Source organism: Sciurus carolinensis, chromosome 17, assembly GCF_902686445.1.
Source record: "Sciurus carolinensis chromosome 17, mSciCar1.2, whole genome shotgun sequence".
NCBI classification, from domain to species: Eukaryota; Metazoa; Chordata; class Mammalia; order Rodentia; family Sciuridae; genus Sciurus; species Sciurus carolinensis.
In genome coordinates this window covers 19719231-19740254 of record NC_062229.1, presented here as the reverse complement: position 1 = coordinate 19740254, position 21024 = coordinate 19719231, and the positions used below count along the sequence as shown (strand labels likewise).

General features: G+C 44.2%; 1 protein-coding gene across 1 annotated transcript; it reads left to right on the top strand.

Moving 5' to 3' along the window:
- Positions 1-3805: 3805 nt before the first annotated feature.
- On the top strand, positions 3806-20493 carry LOC124968680 (zinc finger protein 709-like). The gene is made up of 4 exons (XM_047531369.1): positions 3806-3943; positions 16006-16132; positions 16576-16636; positions 18106-20493. Exons 1-4 carry the CDS (start codon positions 3941-3943, stop codon positions 19787-19789), a joined length of 1875 nt encoding a protein of 624 aa, XP_047387325.1. The 5' UTR covers positions 3806-3940; the 3' UTR covers positions 19790-20493.
- Positions 20494-21024: the final 531 nt, after the last annotated feature.

Sequence of the window (21024 nt, the reverse complement as noted above, 5' to 3'; positions counted from 1 at the left end):
CTGAAAGTTATAAAGACTCCCCTTGTGAACTTCTAGAAGTCTAAGAAATATGGAATGCCCGAGGCAAATTATTACATACGGAATGCTTCCCAGAAGCCACGGATGGAAAGAAATGTAACACAAATCACATTGTCTTTCTCAGTGGCTGATCCTGAAGTGGACCTCTGTTCTGGAATGCGTTAACAGAAGGGCAAAACTATTGCCAGAGGGGCTGTTTCTACCTGTTTTATATGCTTGTCAATAGTCGGTCATGTCATCTCACAGAGTCATGGTTGTGTTGTGGGATAGGAGACAGGTATGGTCTAATTTTGCATTTTTCAGACTCATGATAGTAAACATTCATGTATTTATTAGCTATTTTTGTGAAATTCCACTGGATTCTGACACTACCTCACTCTACATGTTTAAGGGTTCAGTTCCCCATGACAGCCTTCATGTCAGATGCCAGTGAAAAATTTGGGATTCAAAAGTACCCACATTTTGCCCATATTGGCTACAGTGTCAAGTTCCCACAATCCCCTCATTCCTTCATGATTGCTAATTTGCTGAAAGGACTCACAGGGCTCAGGAACATTCTTAGTATTATCAGTTTAGGATAAAGGATACAACCCAGGGACAGCCAAATAGAAGAGATGTAGGCACAATATGGGGGAAGGGGATTAGGAACCTTCCATGTCCTACCCAGAGGTCCCAAACTCCAGCACTTCTGTGTGTCCACCAACCCAGGAGTTCACACACCACGCTTAGGGGTTCTCATGTAGGTTTCTGGTATTTTGCTATGATTGATCAGTTCGTTAGCCCTTGAGGATTCACTCACTACTCATCCCCTTTCTCCTTTCTGAGGTCCAGGGAGTGGGATTCAACATTGCAACCCTCTCATCAATTACAAATAAAAATAATTTAAAATATTTCTACCTTTTAAGATGCCTTGGTCTTTCTGGTGGCCTGTTCACACTCCATCCTGAAGCTAGCTAGGGGCCCCTGAACATCTCGCTAGCATTCAAGAGACACCTTATCATTCCAGAGATGTTAGAGGAACACAGAAGCTCTTGGGTTACAATCTCTGGACTAATCGATTACTGTATCATCTGATGTATAACCTCATGAGCAGGTGACATGACAGGTTATAGAGATAGTGAAGATGTCCCTGGTACTCAGCCAAAATATTACCATCTCTTCTTCTTCTTCTTTTTTTTTTTTTTTTTTTTTGGTGATGGTGCTGAGAATTGAACCCAGGGCCTTAGGACATCCTTGGCAAGCACTCCACTAACTGAGTTACACCCCCAACCCCTTTACCATCTATCTTGTTAGACTATTATCAAGTATTTTAAGATTTTCTCTATTCGCTTTATAAGTAAACAGGGGTAAAGCAGATAATTTTTGGTTTTCATTTGAATATGTGGGTTCAGCATCTTTGTCTCATTTAATTCATTAGTGTTCATGTGAAGCAGGTGAATAAACTGATGGGGTGGGGAAACAAAGGGCGGAGGCAGCGAGTTGGAGCCGAGGACCATCTTGCGCCTGCCAAGGGAAGGGACTGCAGTTCCTCCTGGTGCTTCCTGGGCTGCTGCGCTTCACAGGTGGGGTCGCTGCTCAGAACACTGGCTGTGAGAAGCTGCAGAGCTTTTGTAAAGCTGGAGACTCACGTGCAGATGTGGTGGGGGCTTCTCTGAGGTGGTAGCTGGTGTCATGACTGTGTTCTGAACAGTGGCTTTGTTTTGGCATGCATTGGGTGCTGGAGTCAGTCCACAGCTTGATGACATGATGGAAATCTTTGATTTCTCCTGGAGAAAGGGCTTACACATTTCACAGTTTATTTAGGCAAGAATCTTCAAGTAGATCCAGGTGATAGTGTCCCTCTGGTGAATGTTAAGGTACCGAAAGAGAGTTTCCATACTGAGGGACTCCAGGGAATGGTGGGCTTCCAGAGTCAAATCCTTAGGTGTCCCGGAAGATAGGGAGAATTTGACAGAGATAATGCCATTTTTTAAAAAAATTATTTTTATTGTAAACAAATGGAATACATGTTATTTGATTGTACATGGAGTAAAGGCATACCATTTGTGTAATCTACACTTACTTAGGGTAATGATGTTTGATTCATTCTGTTATTTTTCCTTCCCCCCACCCCTCCCACCCCTCTTTTCCCTCTATACAGTCCCTCCTTCCTCCATTCTTGCCCCCCTCCCACCCCCCATTACGTGTCATCATCTGCTTATCAGCAAGATCATTCGTCCTTTGGTTTTTTGAGATTGGCTTATCTCACTTAGCATGATATTCTCCAATTTCATCCATTTGCCTGCAAATGCCATAATTTTATTATTCTTTATGGCTGAGTAATATTCCATTGCATATATGTATTCTTTATCCATTCATGAGTTGAAGGGCATCTAGATTGGTTGCACAATCTGGCTATTGTGAATTGAGCAGCTATGAACATCGATGTGGCTGTATCTCTGTAGTAGGCTGATTTTAAGTCCTTTGGGTATAGGCCAAGGAGTGGAATAACTGAGTCAAATACTGGGTTCCATTCCAAGCTTTCTGAGGAATCTCCACACTGCTTTCCAGAGTGGCTGCACTAATTTGCAACCCCACCAGTAATGTATGAGTGTACCTTGTTCCTCACATCCTCTCCAACACCTATTGTTGCTTGTATTCTTGATAATCACCATTCTAATTGGGGTGAGATGGAATCTTAGGGTAGTTTTGATTTGCATTTCTCTTATTACTAGAGATGTTGAGCATTTTTTCATGTATCTGTTGATGCTTGTAGATCTTCTTCTGTGAAGTGTCTGTTCATTTCCTTAGCCCATTTGTTGATTGGATTATTTGTATACTGGTGTAGAGTTTTTTGAGTTCTTTATATATTCTGGAAATTAGTGCTCTATCTGAAGTATGAGTGGTGAAGATTTTCTCCCACTCTGTAGGCTCTCTCTTCACATTGCTGATGGTTTCCTTTGCTGAGAGAAAGCTTTTTAGTTTGAATCTATCCCAGTTAATGATTCATGCTTCTATTTCTTGTGCTATGGGAGTCCTGTTAAGGAAGTCTGATCCTAAGTCGATATGTGCTAATGCCATTTTTGAAACATAGCGTCCATCTTGGAACAATAGTCACCTCACAGGCTTTCTGATGCAGAACAAAGGTCAGCCTGACCTAAACCGCAGACATACCCTGTACGAGAATTGTTCTTTGGTACTAAAATCTTGAGACACACTTTGTTTGATATGGAACAGTGACATCACAGATGGTGAGTGTGACAATCACAAGAACCCTTTCCTGACAACCCCCTAGCAACGCCTGTGACCAGAAGAGGGGCTCCAGTCTCACTGCCCCACTGTTGAGCCCTCTCCTGACGCCCTCTTTGCTTCATCCGGTTCTTCCCTCACACTTTCCTCATCACCAGGGAGCGATTTAGCGTGAGGCCTCCCTGGCCTGCCCTTGGCACCCTCCTTTTCTGAGTTCATCCTGTTGTCTCCAGGGGACACTGAGTCTGGAATTCCTGAACACATTTGTGATCCCCATCATCTGGAGGAAGTGGAGCAGGTGATGGCTTTGGAAAGCCAGGAGGAAGTTCTCAAATGCGATCGTCCCCCAGGGGAGGGAATCTGGGCTATAAAGTGCTGTGGTGTGGCTGGAATCTTGTCATTTAGGGTCCCCTGAGACAGATAGGTAATCACTTCTGCCACTCAGGCTTCAGGGGGCGGGTCCTGTACAGTAGCCAATCAGACGCCGCTTGGAGGCTGCAGGGGCAATTCAAGGAGGAGCGCCAGTCTTAGGCTGCTGAAGCTGCTCACGGCTGGTATCTTGCTGCCTGGCGCTGCCACTTGTGGGGTCCCTGTTCGTCGCTAGGCCCCTGGAGGCCCACCTTCGGTTGCTCTGTGACCTCCACTCACCGTGGAATCCGCAGGGAAGACACCAGGACACGGCAGAAGTCAGGAAATGGTGAGGGGGCTGGCCAGACGGTCAGAGCAGCCCGGAGTGGGTGTGGGGACAAAGGGCTGAGGCCAGTGGGTCTGAGCTGAGGACCCTCGAGCCTGCTAAGGGAGGAAAACGCAGTTCCCGGTGAAACCGCCTGCGGGGGACCCAGCTTCCGGGTGGCGGCTCCCGGGGCTGCAGCCGCTGGGCTCCCGCCCTGCCCGGCCCGGCCCGCCGGCTGCTGCGGGGCGAGCAGCGGGGACTCGGCCCGGTCGTGTCCCCTGTTTCTGCAGCCGGCCCGGAGCCCTCTCTGGGCAGCTCCGCCCCGCGTCGGCCGGAGGGTCGCGGGGGACCCCGACCGTGTCTGCCGAGCTAGGCCCAGGCCCTCCTTTCTCTTGAGTGGCGCTTGGTTTTCCTACGATCTTGCAGGTTCACCGTAAGCGTCGTTCAAACTCTACGACCTGCGCCCCGCAGCCCAGGGCTCCCAGGGCTGGCAGTAAATTCCTGATTTCCTACTTTGCCAAACTGTTTGCAAATGTGGATAGAGGAGGGGGCGTTCCACATCCGGTGGGCGTTGGAGTGGAAGGAGAGACTTGTCCCCCTGACATGGTTGTTATTGTTCTCAGATTTATTTTTTTCCTACTTATTGTTTTCCGAAAACGAAATGCTGTTTGAGGTAGGACTTGACTTTATTAAGTATGGCAGTACGGGAAGCCCCTGCCTCAAGGCCTGCAGCGATCTCAAGGTTCAGGCAGAGAACTAGGCTTTTGTAGGGAGGAGCAAACAGGAGGAGAAACAGGGTGGGATTGGAGGGGAGGAGGTGGGTGGCGACATCAGACCCAAGACCATCTCTGTCTGGTTTTCCCCTGAGGTCAGCCTGCTGTTTTAGCCAGCGTGAGCTGAGGGTGGGTTAGAGATCACAGACCAGGAGGAAGGACACGAAGTTAAGGAAAGCTTGCTTAATAAGTGTTAGGTTTAGTTAAATGGTGTCCCGTTTGTGGGGTAGGAAAGATTTTATGGAATCTCAAGGCAAAGCAAAGTTTTATTCAATTTCCAAGTGGGGAAAGGGCCAGACACCCTAGGCAGTGTAAGCACATAATAACAAATGCAGACTCTTAGATTATGGAAGATGAAAAATCCCCACGAGGAAGTGGCCTGGGACAGGGAGTGAGAAGAAGACCACGTACTGACAGCCTTCATCTCCCAAGACGCAGGTGTTCCAGATGCAGACTGCAGGCAGGGAGGCGGTGTTTTATCACCCGTGGGTAGAAGACATTAATCCCCTTCAAAAAGAGGTCCCCTCCAAATGCTGCCTGCAGACCCTCCGCCCTGAAGGTCGAATTCCTAAGCCCTCAAATGGACACATTCACTGGTTGACAGAACAGACCCCCAAATTCCTGAGTGCCCAAGAAAACTGATATACTCACTAAACCACCCTTCACAATAACTTATATAAACCCAGTCCCTTTCTTTGTTCAGTGGCTCATCTTCCACTAGCAAAGTGGGTCCACCAGCACCATTTCATTCCTGCATCCCTGTTCCTGTGTGAAACTTCATTCCTGAGTAAAAGAGCTGAGCTGATTGGTGAAGTTTGTGTCCGTGTAGGTCTTTTTGTGCTAACACAGACCTGTACAGTTTCAGCAAAGCCGGTTATTTATTCCAGGAGTCAATCACTCAGGTCCCAAAGGGGCTCACGGTCTGGTTAGAATTGAATTTATAGTGTACAATGAAGGTGGTGTAATCATTGGAAACTGCAGACACGCTGATTGGGTGGTCAGGGAACTAGTTGTGCTGCTTAAAATTTTTACTCAGGAAGGCAGTTGTAAAAAGTTTGAAACTCAGTGTTACCAGGAGGTGATAAGAGCTCAGATCCCCAGGGATGAAAACTCAAATCATGCCCATTGCTTTTCTTCATCCCCTGGAATTCTGTGCCTCTGTCATGACTAATTGACAATGGAGGAAGGTCAAAGTTTAGAGGCCAGCATTCAGTGTCTGCCTGCTTCCTTCAGGGCCTGTTGTTCCTGGAAAAGGATTTACTGGGAGGGCTTAATGTTGGCTAATTTTCCTCCGTCCTCCCGAGCCATACTGTCTTTCCACGCGTCTGTCTCGTAGGAATATTTTCCATGACACTTCCGGCAGATTGGCACTGGAATGGTGAGAGCCCAGGGGTTTGTAAGCAGGATCTATGGGCAGCGCTGAGCCAGGCTGCTTTTATCCCCTCATTTTGACTTCTTACAGGGGCCCAGAAGTTGGCACCTCTGGTGGTTGACCTGGGGGACTTCATAGTTTTGTCAGGTAGGATATGGGTGGGTTTGTGGCTTTTCTCTGGATGGCTTGCATAGGTGACAGAAAACTTTTTGACTTAGAACTCAAAGGGAGGGGCTATCTGCTTTTGTGCTGGACAAAGTCTTGAGAGGTGGGAGTTCCTTCATCATGGCTTTGGGGACTATAGCTCTTGGGTGAAGTCAGCAGCTGCGGCTGTTAAGTTTTGGAAACAGTGTCAGCCTACTGGGAGTGTAATTTGTGCCTTTTGAGAAAAAACGAATGGTAATCTGAGAGAGGGGGAGTCTGCAGGAGTGGGGTGTGTCTTTTCACACCTGAACAGGGCGTGCAGGGAAGAAATGGTGCCCGTGGACCCATTTTCCTGGTGAAAAATGAACCACTGAACAAAGGAAAGGGACTGGGTTTTATATGTTATTTTGAGAGGTGGTCTAGTGAGGGTCAGTGCGAAAGGATGGATGCGGATCTCAATGGATTCAGAGGCCTTTATTCAGTCCTGGACTTGGACACCCATCGAGGCTCGTTCACTCCATGGGAAAATGGCCAGCGGTAACAGGGGATTTTGGTTTTATAGGGTACAATGACATAATCATTGCAAGCCTTGTCCATGCAGTTTTGACTGTCAGGGGCTAGTTGAACAGGTTAAAACTTTTTAATTTAGGAAGGTAGTTGTAGAAAAGTTGAAACTCATTGTTGTCTGGGGAGATCAGAGTCCAGTACTCAAATCTTGCCCATTGGTATTTGTTGTGCCTCCATTTAGGACTAATTAGCCCTGTGTAGTTTAGGGCCCAGCATCCAGTATCCACCCCTTTCCCCCAGGGCCGTTGTTCCCAGGCTAGTTTCCCCTCCCTCCTCCCAGCCACACCTTCTCCATTTTTCTTGGTGGGGGGGCTCTTTTGCAGGAATATTATTTTCCTTAACCCTTCAGTTTCCATCCTGCTCAACAAATTACAAAAAGTAAGGCCAGAGATACAATTAACAGTATGGTCAAGGCTAGCAACCCAGCTACATGTGTAGAAAAGTACTTAAAAGGGTTAAGGGAAGATTTCCCGTCAGCTAAACTGCCCCAAATTTCTTCATTATCAAAAGTAGGTGTTTGGACATGAACCATGGCCAGGGCCTGAGATTGTAATTTTAATACATCCAAAGAAACATTATGAAAAGGATCAGGTCCCATTAATGATTGCGTATAATCTGCCATTGAACCTCGGTATCATGTATGGAACTCTAGTAATGTTGTGCCTGGACCACCAGGTGGGTGTTGCACCCAAGCTCCACCCAAAGAGACCACAAGGGAGACCAAGCTGCATGCAACTGCAGAAGGAGCCAGTTTATTCAAGCACCTGCTGGGGCATTCGACACAGACCAGCTTAGCAGTCAATGCCGAGTAACCTGAGCACAAATTTACAAGCTGTTTTATACACTTCAGACAAGAGGACTCAGTTTCTCTTTTACAATTGGAGGGTTTATGTCCTTGTTTGCATATTAGGACTTTAAAGTTTCGGCTGCAAAGTTTTACTCACCATAGTAACCACTGGTCTATAGAAGGTCAGCTTGACCGCAGTTGGGAGGATCCCCCGTTACCTCTAGCAACAGCCTAAATCAACTGCCAAGGACATCCTGTTATGTAGGTAGGCTGATTTCAGCTCAGCTGCAGCTTTTCATTTTTAACCCCTTTTTAGCATCAGCTGCTTTGGCAACTTTTTAATTAACTCACTGGGGCCTTACAGTAACACAAGAGTGAGTACTGTTATAATGGCATTGGAGTCTCTGAGTCAAAAACTTATTTACCTTAACTCTTCCCTTTATAAAGAATTCTTCCTCACTGCATGTGTATTAAATTCCTATGTTTTATAATACGGGCTCATTCAGATACAGTATAATGCCTCACAAAATACATATTGTTAAATGTGAAAACGGTATGGTGCAGCACCGTATTAATCCAACCCTATGGCAGAACCCAGAGTGAACTGCTGTGATTCTTAAAAGCCCAGTAGCTACTGGCTCCCTGTAAGATTAAAGGAACCACGGCAGGAAACACCTTCAGGAACATTCATGCAGGACTTTCTAGGCCATTTGAAGCACCTGCCGTGGTTCCTTTAACAATATGTATTTTGTGAGGCAAATAAGTTTTTGTTTTTTTTGTATTGAGATTCACCATTCCAGACCCCAAAAGGCTCCCGAGTCAGACTTATTTTCCATACTCCAGGTGGTCCTGAAGCTGTTCAACCTTGTCTCTTTACCATTCCTGATTGGTTTCTGTAGAAGCAGCATTCTTCCCTGACTGGTCTTGTACGATGACAGAGGCTAGGGAATCCAATTGATTTCGTAAGGTCAGTACCAGTCAGCAACCTATTGGATATCTACAATAACCTGTGCTATTTTTATAGTGAAGGGAGGTTCCTAATCCAGCTGCTCCTGCGTTAACCGCCGTGGATGTTTCTAACCTTATGAATAAAGGAATAATTTAGGAGGCTCTCCTATGTCTGGTGTGTGCTGTTATTGAAAAGGGTAGGCTCTGGTTGAGGAGTAAGGAAAACTAAGGTCAGAGGCTAGTTTAATTTTGCTAGGCAGGGATAAATGTGAGCCTTGCAAAGAGCAAACCTCAGAAGTGTGGGGACATCGGGGCTGTGGGACTGACACAAGTGTACATCTTAAGCTTACTTAAAAGGACTATGGCTGTATTTTGGTTATAACTGTTTTTGCTAGGTGTTTAAGATCAAGCTGGTCGAGTCGACCTTGTTCCCATCTGCTGTTAAGAGTCAGCTGAGTTTCCAGAGCGGTCACTCTTGGAGAACTTGAGAGCAGCTTCTTAACTTTTCTAATGCTATCAGCTGGGTAGGGTCTCCTTGGTGAGGTGGCTTCCCTTGGAAGCTTCAGGGATGTTTCCCTTCTCCTGTGACCCTCATCTTTGCAGCAGATGCACTGATGGCCTTCTGTCCTCCAGTGGTCTCATCAATCTCCCTGATCAGAGTTGCAAAGTTCCTTAGAGAAGTTCTGTCATTCCCTGGGTTCAGGCTGATACACAGGGCAAAGCCAAATATTGGTTTTCTTGGCCTTTTTTTTTTTTTTTTTTTTTTTTCAGTTGTAGATGGACACAATACCTTTATTTTATTTATTTATTTTTATGTGGTGCTGAGGATCAAACTCAGTGCCTCACGTGTGCTAGGCAAGCACTCCTACCACTGAGCTATAGCCCCAGCCCCTGATGGAGTTTTTTGACATTGATAAAATATGTTTTGTAACTCAATATATGGTCTAAGTTCCTGATTATTCCATGCGATTTTGGAAAGAGTGTGCTCTGCACTTGTTGGAGTGCCCTGCGATATCAAATACCCGAAGTTGCTGGCCGTTGCTCCTGATTTCAACTCTGTCATTACTGATTTTCTGCTTCTTAATCCGTCTGTTACCAATGGAGCTGTGCCGAAGTCTCCAGGTATAGTCAGATGTGATTTTCCTTTCAGTTCCCTGTTTTTGCTTCATAACTTGTGCTTTGTTTAAGGGAGTACCTACCGAGGATTGTTAAATCTTCTTGGAGAAGTGACTGCTTTATCATTATTTAATCCCTTTATTTCTTCTTTTTTTTTTTCCCTTGGGCCTTGTTTTCTCATCTACTGTCACTGTCTTTTAACGAGTGTATGCAGATAATTCACATTTGCAGTGATTACTGATATACTTAGATTCATGAGTACCATCTTTGTGACTGTTTTCTATTTGTTTTAGTCATTCCACATTTTCGTTTAAACATCCCTTGAGTTTCCACCTTCTCATTTCAACTGTGCCTCTTGCTTCTATGTTATCTTCTCCATTAGCGTATCAAGTATACTTGTTTTCTAAATATTTTTTTAGTGATTTCCCAGAACTATCAAAATCTGTTTGCAGTACATCTAAATGCACTTTCGGGGGCCGCAGGGCCCTGTTCAGGGGCAGCACGGGTGCCTCAGCTGCTCCTGCCTCTCTCCTACCCTGCCTTCAACTGCTGCGGTCCATTTTCCCTATCCCTAGCTATTGTTGACCTTCCTGTCGGTTTGAACAAACATTTATCTGGGGCTGGGAAGATAGCTCAATTGGTAGAGTGCTTGCCTTGCAAGCGCAAGGCCCTGGGTTCTAATCCCCAGCACCGCAAAAAAAAAGAAAAAAAAATAAACAAAATATTTATCTGTTCATACCGATAGGGCCCATGGTGCTGACCCCACATGCTTTCTTTTCCAAGAAACAATATACCTGTACCCTGCCTGGCCTCAGGGGACAGGCTGTGTCACATTCCTCAGCAAACTACCTGTTCACTGCAGGAGAAATGCAGGCCCAAGATAATGTCCATCGGAGGGACCCCATTTATAGAATTTTGGTGACTAGATCCTGAAACCCTGGGAGATGAGGACAATTCCCGTTAACCATAAAATCTCTAAGAGTGTATGGTTAAGACTCCAATTGGAGCTGGGTGAGGTGGCGTACGCCTGTAATCCCAGCAGCTCGGGAGGCTGAGGCAAGAGGATCTTAAGTTCCAAGCCAGCCTCAGCAACTTAGTGAGGCCCTAAGCCACTCAATGAGACCTTGTCTCTAAATAAAAATATATATGCCTAGCATATATTTGTTTTCTGGGTTTGATCCTTAGCATCACATAAAAATAAATAAAATAAAGGCATTCTATTCATCTACAACTACAAAAAAATTTTTTTTTTTAAAAAGGGGGGTTTCTGGGGAGATGGCTCAGTGGTTAAGCATCCCTGGGTTCAACTCCTGCACCACACACACACACACACACACACACACACACACACAAAAGAATCCAGTTAGAACTGGTCAGCACGAGCCAAGGTGACTTAGAGTTGCCATGGCAATGGAAGTTTGAAAGTTCATGTCATCTTGCTGTCAGTCAAAAGTTAAGTGGGGGTCCTGGGCGGGACTCTCTGGAGACTTCTCTGGGACTCCCAATAAAGCTGGAGTGCAGGAGGGGCATGTGGTCCCTGTCCCCTCAGAGAGGAACCAGTCTCTCTTGAGTGGCCCCCTCCCTCTTCCTATCCCTCTGTAAACTCACTCCTGTTACTCCGAGCGACGAGTCTGAAATCTTTCTGACTTGGTTGCAAGAATTGGGGTTTGAAGAGGGGTCTTCACCCTGCCTCAGCTTCTCGGAAGACCCCAGCTCCGTAACAGGGACACCCTCTTCTGTTTCATCAGAGTCCTGCCTTTCGCTTCTCTCCAGAGCACCCTGTCAACGACTCAGGGAACAGAGGCGTCCTGGCCACAGTCTCTCTGTCCGGCGCTGTTTTCTTTCCCTCTTCCGGCTGCCATTCCATCATCTCCTCTCCTCTGAGTTGCTGCTCTCAGATCTGTAACTGAGCAGCGGGGGATGGTGCATTTGAGCTCAGCTTTGGATTCCGTGTGGTCCTTGACCGTGTGTCTTTCTGTTGACGCGTTTTCCTGCATCCTCTTCCCAGGGTCCTTGAGTCCTTCGCTGCAGTCACCTCTGCTCTTCTGAGCAAACCTCAGGCACTTGGTCGAGTGGTTCAGCGCCTGAGGTTCCTCAGAAATGGTTTCTCTCCATTAATTTTCCCATATATGAGCCCCGTGTCCCTGTTTGTCCACATTGTGAGGTTTCCGTCGTTGTATTGGAAAGTGGATGTGTGGCTATGACCATGACATGCCTCTGGAAACCAGCTTCTCCTGCTTTTCCAGTGCTGAGGCAGGAAGCTTAGAGGGGCTTCCAGTCGGATTCTTCACTACCCTCCGAACCGTTGACTCTAGAAATCTCTTGGTGGGTTAGGTTTGGGGGAAATTTTCTTTTCTTTTTTCTTTTTTTCTTCCCAAGAGAGAACTTGGGAAAAAATTAAAATTTTCAATGACTTCTTTTTTCCCCTCTGGTATCAGAATCAGCTGGTAATTTTCTTTGATTGATACTCTGAGAACCTGGTAGAATTCTGTAGGTAAAACTCAGAAATTCTTAGGGTCTGCTATAACTGGACCCCAAGAAAATTTCACCTCTCCGACTTGTTTTCTTTCAGCCTTTGGTGATTCATTAGGGATGGCTTCCTACCTTTGTTAAGTGTTTCTGGTGTAGTAAGTTAATCCATCTCAGGGTCTGCCTCTTTGTTTCTCCAGTTTGGAGACAAAAGGTATTCTTTTTTTTTTTTTTTTTTTTAGCACATTTGATTTATTGCTCTATCTTCAGTTTTTAGAAGAGTCCTTGTCACACAAAAGTCACTTAGTAAGTATTATGCTGAGTGGCAGGATGTGGTGGCACATGCCCGCAATCCCAGCTACTCAGGAGGCTGAGGCAGGAGGATGGCAAGTTTGAGGCTAGCCTCAGTTAGCAAGACTGATCTTAAAAAAATAAATAAAAAAAGCTCGAGTTATAACTCAGTGGTAAAGCGCCCCTGGGATCAATCCCCATTACCAAACCAAACCAAAGCAAAACACCCCAGTGACAACAAATAAAATAATCACTCCCTGAATGAGGAAGTCAGGTAAATCTTCAAAGGATATGCACCAGTCCTCGCTGCCCTCAGCAATACTCCTCACACTGTAGGCCGCTTTGGCACGAATTTCTGTGTAGCAGCTTCAGGATGACCAGTAATTGAAGGCCTTCCCATACGATTCAAGCGCAGAGGGTTCCTATCTGTTGTGAATTCTTTTCTGGTGTCTCACAAGTTATGACTTCTCAGCAAAGGCGTTCCCACACTCAGAGCATTCATAGGGTTTTTTGTCTAGTGTGGATTTTTAAAATGTAAACCGAGGCCTACCTTCTAGCTAAAGGATTTTCCACGTGGACTATCTTTCTCTCCACTGTGAATTTTCTGTTGGATGTGAAGGCTTGACTTCTTCTATTTATATATTTATTTTTAGGTGCTGGGGATTGAACTCAGGGGCACTCGACCACTGAGCCACAGCCACAGCCCAGTAAAAAGTTTTTTGACATACGTACATGGAGTATAACTTCGCATTCTTGTGGTTGTACGGGACGTGGAGTTACACCGGTTGTGTATTCATACATGAACATAGGAAAGTTACATCCGGTTCATTCTTCTGTCTTTCTTATCCCATCCCATTACCCTTCCCTTCATTCCCCTTTGTTTAATCCACTGAGCTTGTATTCTTCCCTTCCCTCCTCCCCTTATTGTGTTAGCACCTATTTATCAGAGAGAACATTCGGCCTTTGGTTATTTAGGATTGGCTTATTTCACTTAGCATGATAGTCTCCAGTTCCATCCATTTACCAGCAAATGTCATAATTTCATTCCTTACTGCTGAGTAATATTCCATTGTATATATGTACCACATTTTCTTTATCCATTCATCTGTTGAAGGGCACCTATGTTGGTTTTGTAGCTTAGCTGTTGTGAATTGAGCTGCTATGAACATTGATGTGGCCGCAACACTCTAGCTCCCATAGGATTTTGTTGTTGTTGTTGAAATGAGGTTTTTCTTCTGAATGAAGGTATTGCCATACAACTAACACCGGCATGAATTTTCTTTCGATCGGTGGTGTCTGATTTCTGGGCAAAGGTCTTCTCACATACCCTACTTTATAGGGTTTCTGTCCTGTGTGTTCTCTGTTGTTTCAAAGCTCTGACCTGTAAATAAAAGCTTTGGCAGAGTCCTTACATCTATGGGGGTTCCGTCCCATGTGAATTTTTCTTTCTTTTTTTTTTTTTTTTTGGTGCTGGGGATTGAACCCAGGGCCTTGTGCCTGTGAGGCAAGCACTCTACCAACTGAGCTAGATCCCCAGCCCCCATGTGAATTTTTTAATGGAGGGACAGTGACCCTGAACTAGCTCAACATGTTTATTATATAGGGTCTCATAATCAGGAAGTGAAACTACAGAATTGTTCAAGGCTTGTGAGTTACTACGAGACTTCTTGTGCACTAAAATGTTACAGAGTCAGAACCGTCTTGCGACGATCCTGCTGTACCCAAAAAACCACTGCACTGGAACATTCGGTAACTGTTAGCGTTAGAGCCGAGTGTCAGGGCTGTTCACGTCCTCGCCTTTTGGCAAGGAACGTTTCCCAGGCTTGGCTTTTGCTGACACCACAGGATCAGCTGATGACCGCAGCTCATTTGCTCTCCACAACTCAACCCTTTAAATTTCTTCTTCTCTTTGCGCACCACACGCAGATGAGGTGATCAGAAGCCTGGGCTCCCTTCCTCGGAGCTGGCAGGCGGCTCAGACCACCCAGCCTCTGGCCCGGGATGAGCTCTCACCAGAGCTTCCCTGCAGCCTTAGTCTCCCAGGCCAGGCGCCTTTCCTTGGTCTCCCGACAGTTTCTGACAGCTTGAGAGACCTGTCCTCCTCTCCTTGGGCCCTCAGCTCAGTGAGTCAGAGCCTTTGCATGTACTCTTTTTTTTTTTTTTTTAGTGTCATCTCATCCTCAGCGTCAGCATCAGAACCACCCCTCTGGAGATGACCCGAGCAGTTTGCACCGTAGCGGCCATACAGACCTCTGTCTGTCTTTTCTCGCTCGAATCTGCTGACCTGCTCTTTGCCTCATGGCCAGCATGCACTCTGACCTCTGCTTGCCCTCTGCTTGTCTGGGGATCTCCCCGTGTGATCTGTGCCACTCTGCTTATTGCTACCTAGTCTGCAAATAGCAGCTCACGTTGCTTCTTTCAAGGGATTCATAAATATGGATCTGTTTTGTTCTTTCTCAAATTTAATTCATTGTTTAAATGATTTATCATGAAGTATATTGACAAAAGCATAAATAGTCTAGTAAGATGTAGTAATAATGACAATATGAAAATCCTGAGACTTCTGAAGAAGAAGGAGGGCCCCGGCCAGTCATTGGAGCTGCCCTAATTTCTCGGTCATGTTTCCAGTCTTTCCTGTGTGATTTTTCAGTTTTAGAAGCAGAAAGTTTGTTCCCTTTGAAATTTCAGTAAGTATTTAGGCAGTTAGGAAAAGTGTGCTAGGTGCCTCCTTGGCCTCGTTATGTTCCGCACGTTCTCATGTCTAAGGCCCAGGCGACCCGCCTTCCGTCCATTCCAGTGGTGAGGGCGTTGGGCTTTTTCAAAGTCCCTTTTCAGTACTATGAAAAACAGCGTATCTGTTTCCAGGTACAAACAGAAAATGCATTCTCTGACCGTTGCTGGGAAACAACTGGTCTGTAGATGTCACTGAAGTTCCAATGACAGGAATTGGCAGTGGGGCCTATCTGTTGATCCTCTGTGCAAAACCTCATGCTGGTTGGCTCCTTTCAACACTCACCTTTCAATGGACCATCTCCTCCGCCAATGCCAGGGATCTCCTTTTCTCTGTGTTGTTTGTCTTGAGGTAGATGTGGACGCAGATGTATCCTATCACGTCCATCACTTGTGCATGTGTGTGGCTCTGGGGACCGAACCCAGGGCCTTGTGTATGCCACGCAGGTGCTGCACCCTGAGCGACGTCCCCGGCCCCCTTTACCTTTTATTTTGGCACAACATCTCGCCAAATTGCCCAGGTTGTCCTTGAACGTGCCTCACCCTCCCAGGTGGCTGGGATTCCAGGTGTGGGTCACTTTGTGGCCTGTTCATGTATTAGCCATGTTTTTCTTCTGCTGCGTTGTTTTTGGCCTCAATTGTCAACACCTTTCTTAAGGGTTATTCTTTTTCTTACGAGGAAACTATTCTTACCTCCAAAGTTTAGTTGACTGTGAATTTCAGAGCGTTTGTTTCCTCTTTCCTGTTTGAAGATGCCACCTGATGGTAGCCCATGGAATAGGGGATACATGCATGTTTCCAAGAGATACCATTTTTTCCAGGTGAGTCTAGAAATACTTTTTTATGTATCTCGTCCTTCCTCTCGGGAAATATATGTGGGATGTTTCAGGAGCCGGTGACCTTTGAGGATGTGGCCATGAACTTCACCCTGGAGGAGTGGGCTCTGCTGGATCCTTCTCAGAAGAAGCTCTACAGAGACGTGATGCAGGAAACCTCCAGGAACCTGACCTCTATAGGTAAAGATGGCTTTATCCCCTTCCTTCATCATCTGGAGGACAAATGGCTCTTGTTCCTCAGTGCTGCTGTGTAATTCTGAATGCGGACGGTGAACACTGGGGTGGGTACACCAGGCATGATCACAGTATACTTCTTTCTTTTAATGCCTTATTCTTTCTTTCTTTCTTTTGGTGGGGGGTACAACTTTTCATTTCTGTGGTTGTACACAGTGTAGTTTCACACCATTCATGTAATCCTACGTGTATATAGGGTAATACTGTCTGTTTCATTCCACCATCTTTCCTTCCCCCACTCCCTCCCGCCCCATTTTCCTCTGCACCATCCAAAGTTCCTTCATTCTTCTCTCCCCCACCCCACAGTATGCTTCTAATATAGCTAGCATCTAATGATTTTTCTCTAATGTTGAATAATTCATAATGGATTTTCTGGGTCTACATTTTAGGAGAAAAGTGGGAAGATCAAAATGTTGAAGATGAATTCAAAAGCCCCAGGAAACACCTAAGGTAATTTGCACTCTTAAGGGAAAGCAGTGTTCCTCCAGAGTTTTGGAATGATAGGTATGTTTTTAAAAAATGAGCACATGATACAAATAAGGGCAGCTTTAAACTGACTTAGTCTCAGAAATGTTTCCCCCAAACTGTGAACGTGTTGAGCATCTGATGTGACTTGGATCTGGAATGTCCCTCAAAGGCTGATGTGTTGAAGGTCGGTGCACAATGCAGCCACGTTCAAATTTGGGGCATTTGGGAAGTGATTGGATAAAGAAGGATCTAACTTTATCAGTGGATCAATTAATAGATTCATGATTTTTTTAAAAAGAGGAATCTATTTTTATTTTTTAAAATATTTTTTTTGAGATAGGGTCTAAGTTGCTTATGGCCTCACTAAGTTGCTGAGGTTGGTCTTGAATTTGTGATCCTCCTGACTCAGCCTCCCTAGTCTCTGGAATGATAGGCGTATACCACCGCTCCTGGCATACTTTCATAATTTGATGGCGTTACTGGGAGGTGGTAGAAACTGTAGGACGTAGGGACTACTTGGAGTCATTAGGGCCCTACAAACCTTCAAGCATGCCCTGGAAGGTTGTATCTTGTGCCTGACCCCCTTCCTCACTTCTGAGTTCTGCTTCCTGGCCACCATAAGGTGAGCAGCTTTGCTCCACTCCACTCCCCACCATGATGTTCTGCCTCAAGCCCAAAGGGTTGGGACCAATCAACAATGGACTGAAACCTCTGCAGCTATTAACCAGAATGACTCTTTCATCTTTTAAGTTGTTTTCTTATACATTTTGTCACAGGGATGGAAAACTTCCTAAAAGTATATCCTCCATCAGAAAATCCAAAACCCCAAATATTACTATCAGTAACACTTTTGCTATCAGTAACACTTTTTCTTGTTTCCATATATATACACAAACATTGTTTTATGCACAAAGTTATTAAAATTTTATATTGATTACCTTCAGTTTTGATATGAAGAATATGTGAAACAAAAATGAATTTTGTAGAGTAGAAACCATACTTAAGATATCTCATTATGTGTGTGCAAATATTTCAAAAGTATTTTTGGCCACGAACACTTTGCATAAGGAATACTCAACTGTATTTAAATGTGACATGAGCGTTCAATGTTTACCAAATACCTAACGTATAGAACCATGTATAAATACCACCACTTTGACAATAGTTGTCTTGGAAACTTCCTGCTGAGTGTTCAATCCATTGATGTTTGGAAATTCTTATGGGGGGCTGGGGTTGTGGCTCAGTGGTAGAGCGCTTACCTAGCAGTGTGAGGCACTGGGTCTGATTCTCAGCACCACATATAAATAAGTAAAAAATAAATAAATAAAGGTCCATCAACGATTAATAAAATATTTTAAAAAAAGAAGCTTCTTACAGGGCACAAAACCAGTACTTCTCTAGTAAACTATTAATAATTAAAACCTTAGTAATGTGCTTCTCATTTTTTACAGAAGTCAAGTGGTTGAGAGATTCCATGCATGTAAAGGAGATAGTCAGAGTGCAGAAAACCTTAACCGGACTCCAGGGCATATTTTGAAGAAGAAAACTCTTCCAGGAGTAACATCATGTGAAAGTCCTGTGTGTGGAGAAGTCTTCGTTGGTCATTCTTCCCAAAAGGTGCCCTTGAGAGGTCACACTCAACACAAACCATATGAGTTTCAGGAATGTGTGGAGAGGCCATATAATAGTAAGGAGTGTGGGAAATCCTTCAGCAATTCTCAGTGTTTGCAGACTCATGAGAGGACTCACACTGGAGAGAAACCCTTTGAATGTAAGCAGTGTAGGAAGACCTTCACTCGTTCTAGCACTCTTCAAGTACACGAAAGAATTCACACTGGAGAGAAACCATTTGTATGTAAGAGTTGTGGGAAAAGGTTTACTCGTTCCAGTTCCCTTTACACACATGAAAGAATTCACACTGGAGAGAAACCCTTTGTTTGTAAGCAATGCACTAGAGCCTTCAGTGATCAGAGTTCCCTTCGATACCATGAGAGAATTCACAGGGGAGAGAAACCGTATGTATGTAAGGAATGTGGGAAAGCCTTTGCTTGTTCTGGTACCTTTCGAAAACATGAACGAACTCACACAGGAGAGAAACCCTATAAATGTACGCATTGTGGGAAAGCCTTCGGTTCTGACAGTACCTTTCGAAAACATAAAAGAATTCATACTGGAGAGAAACCATATGTGTGTAAGCAATGTGATAGAGCCTTCACTTATTCCTCTTCTTTTAAATACCACATAAGGACGCACAGCGGAGAGAAAATAAATGGGAAAAGATGCAATGGAGAGAAACCCTATGAATGCAAGCAATGTGGTAAAGCATTTTCTAGTTCCAGTAGTCTGAAAACACATAAAAATATTCACAGTGGAGAGAAACCCTATGAATGCAGGCAGTGTGGTAAAGCCTTCCATAATTCCTCTTCCCGCCGAAGACATGAGAGAATTCACAATGGGGAGAAACCATATGTATGCGAACAATGTGGGAAAGCCTTTACTTTTTCTGATGCCTTTCGAAGACATCGAAGAACTCACACAGGAGAGAAACCCTACAAATGTATGCAGTGTGGGAAAGCCTTCTGTTCTGACAGTGCCTTTTATAGACATAAAATAGTTCATACTGGAGAGAAACCATATGTATGTAAGCAATGTGGGAAAGCCTTCATTTATCCCTCTTCTTTTCAATACCATGTAAGGGCGCACAATGGGGAGAAGCCTTATGTATGTAAGCAGTGTGGGAAAACCTTCATGTATCCCAGTTCCCTTCAAGTACATGAAAGAACTCACACTGGAGAGAGACCCTATGTTTGTGAGCAGTGTGGGAAAACATTCCATGGTCTCACTTACTTGAAAATACATGAAAAAAGTCACAGTGAAGAGAAACTCTGTGAATGCAAGCAGTGTGGTAAAACATTCTCTAGTCCCAGTAACCTGAAAACACATGAGAAAATTCACAGTGGAGAGAAACCCTATGAATGTAAGCAGTGTGGTAAAGCCTTCCGTAATTCCACTTCCCTCCGATTACATGACAGAGTTCACACTGGAGAAAAACCATATGTATGTGAGCATTGTGGGAAAGCCTTCTGGAAATCCTGTTCCCTTCGCCATCATGAAATAATCCACACTGCACAGTGATGTTTAATATAGAATGTGGGAAGGTTTAATTATCACAAGACCTTTCTAGAACTTATGAAAATGGACAACGCAGAGAGCTAATATCAGTATAAAGCATGGGGGAATGCCACTAGTCATCTTGGTTCAATTCAAAGATATTGAAGAACACAGGATGGAGGGAGACATTGAGTGGAAGACGTGTGTAAAGGTCTCCATTGGCTCACATGTGTGGATGCACTTGGAATCATCCTTGTCATTGTGAAGAGAAAAAGACCCAAGGACATTATCAGTGGAAACACAGTTCCATAGTCCTATGAAAAATTGTCATGTAGTGGAATCTTATGAGTAAGTAATACGAAGAACTTGATGCAAAGCTTTTTGTGTAAAATGCTCCAGAAAGTATGCAACCTGAAGGAAATATACTAAAATTTATGCAGATATTGTGTTTATCAGTGCCTCATTCTTGCAGGGAGAGGTCTGGGAACTGCATCCAGGGGCACTTTACCACTGAGCTATACCCTCACCCTTTTTGATTATTGTTATTATTAATTTTTAATTTGAGACAGGCAATACAGAGGGTGGAGCATCACATCCCAGATAACCTCATCTAAAAATGCTAAGAATATTTGGAATATTTTGAATAGAAAGAATTCTTCAACTTTTTATTAAGATTTTTAAAAATTTTCTTTCTCTTAAAATTCTTTGTTTGTGACCTTGATCATACATGGACATTTATACAGTTTCATATTTTTTTCTCATTTTTGGCATTTTTGAAACCAGTTATTTTTCATGGACTAGTTTTTTTGTGAACTAGGATGTTTGATTAGTATATTTTACTTTTCTATTCTTTAATTTTTAATTAAAAATTTTTACTTTATTTTTTTCTCTTACCTGTTTCCCTTGATTCTCTTTTCCTCTGCTAGCAGCAAACCTCTATCATTCTCTTTCACCCTTTAATTTTTTACTTCTTCTCTCCTCTTCCTTCATAATCTTACATCCTATCACTTCTGTTCTCTCCCTATCTGCCATTTGAAATTATAAACCCTTTTGCAAACTTGCTGTTATTGTAGGCAATAACTGATCATATCATTTCTGTTAATTGTGATAATTAACATCGTTGACATCATAGTAGGAACTATTTGATTTAATGCTGTATATTGTTTGCATTGGTTGTTGTAATTATTTGTCTACCCGCTATGGTACTAGAGGCCTTCGGGACACTATAAGTCCACAGGGTAGAAACTCTGTTCCCTCAG

Bases quoted from the DNA above. Each gene is read 5' to 3' on its own strand.
- LOC124968680 (XM_047531369.1), top strand. The intron at 16,133-16,575 runs GTAAAGATGGCT...TCTACATTTTAG, and splicing joins CAGGAACCTGACCTCTATAG to GAGAAAAGTGGGAAGATCAA. The intron at 16,637-18,105 runs GTAATTTGCACT...CATTTTTTACAG, and splicing joins AGCCCCAGGAAACACCTAAG to AAGTCAAGTGGTTGAGAGAT.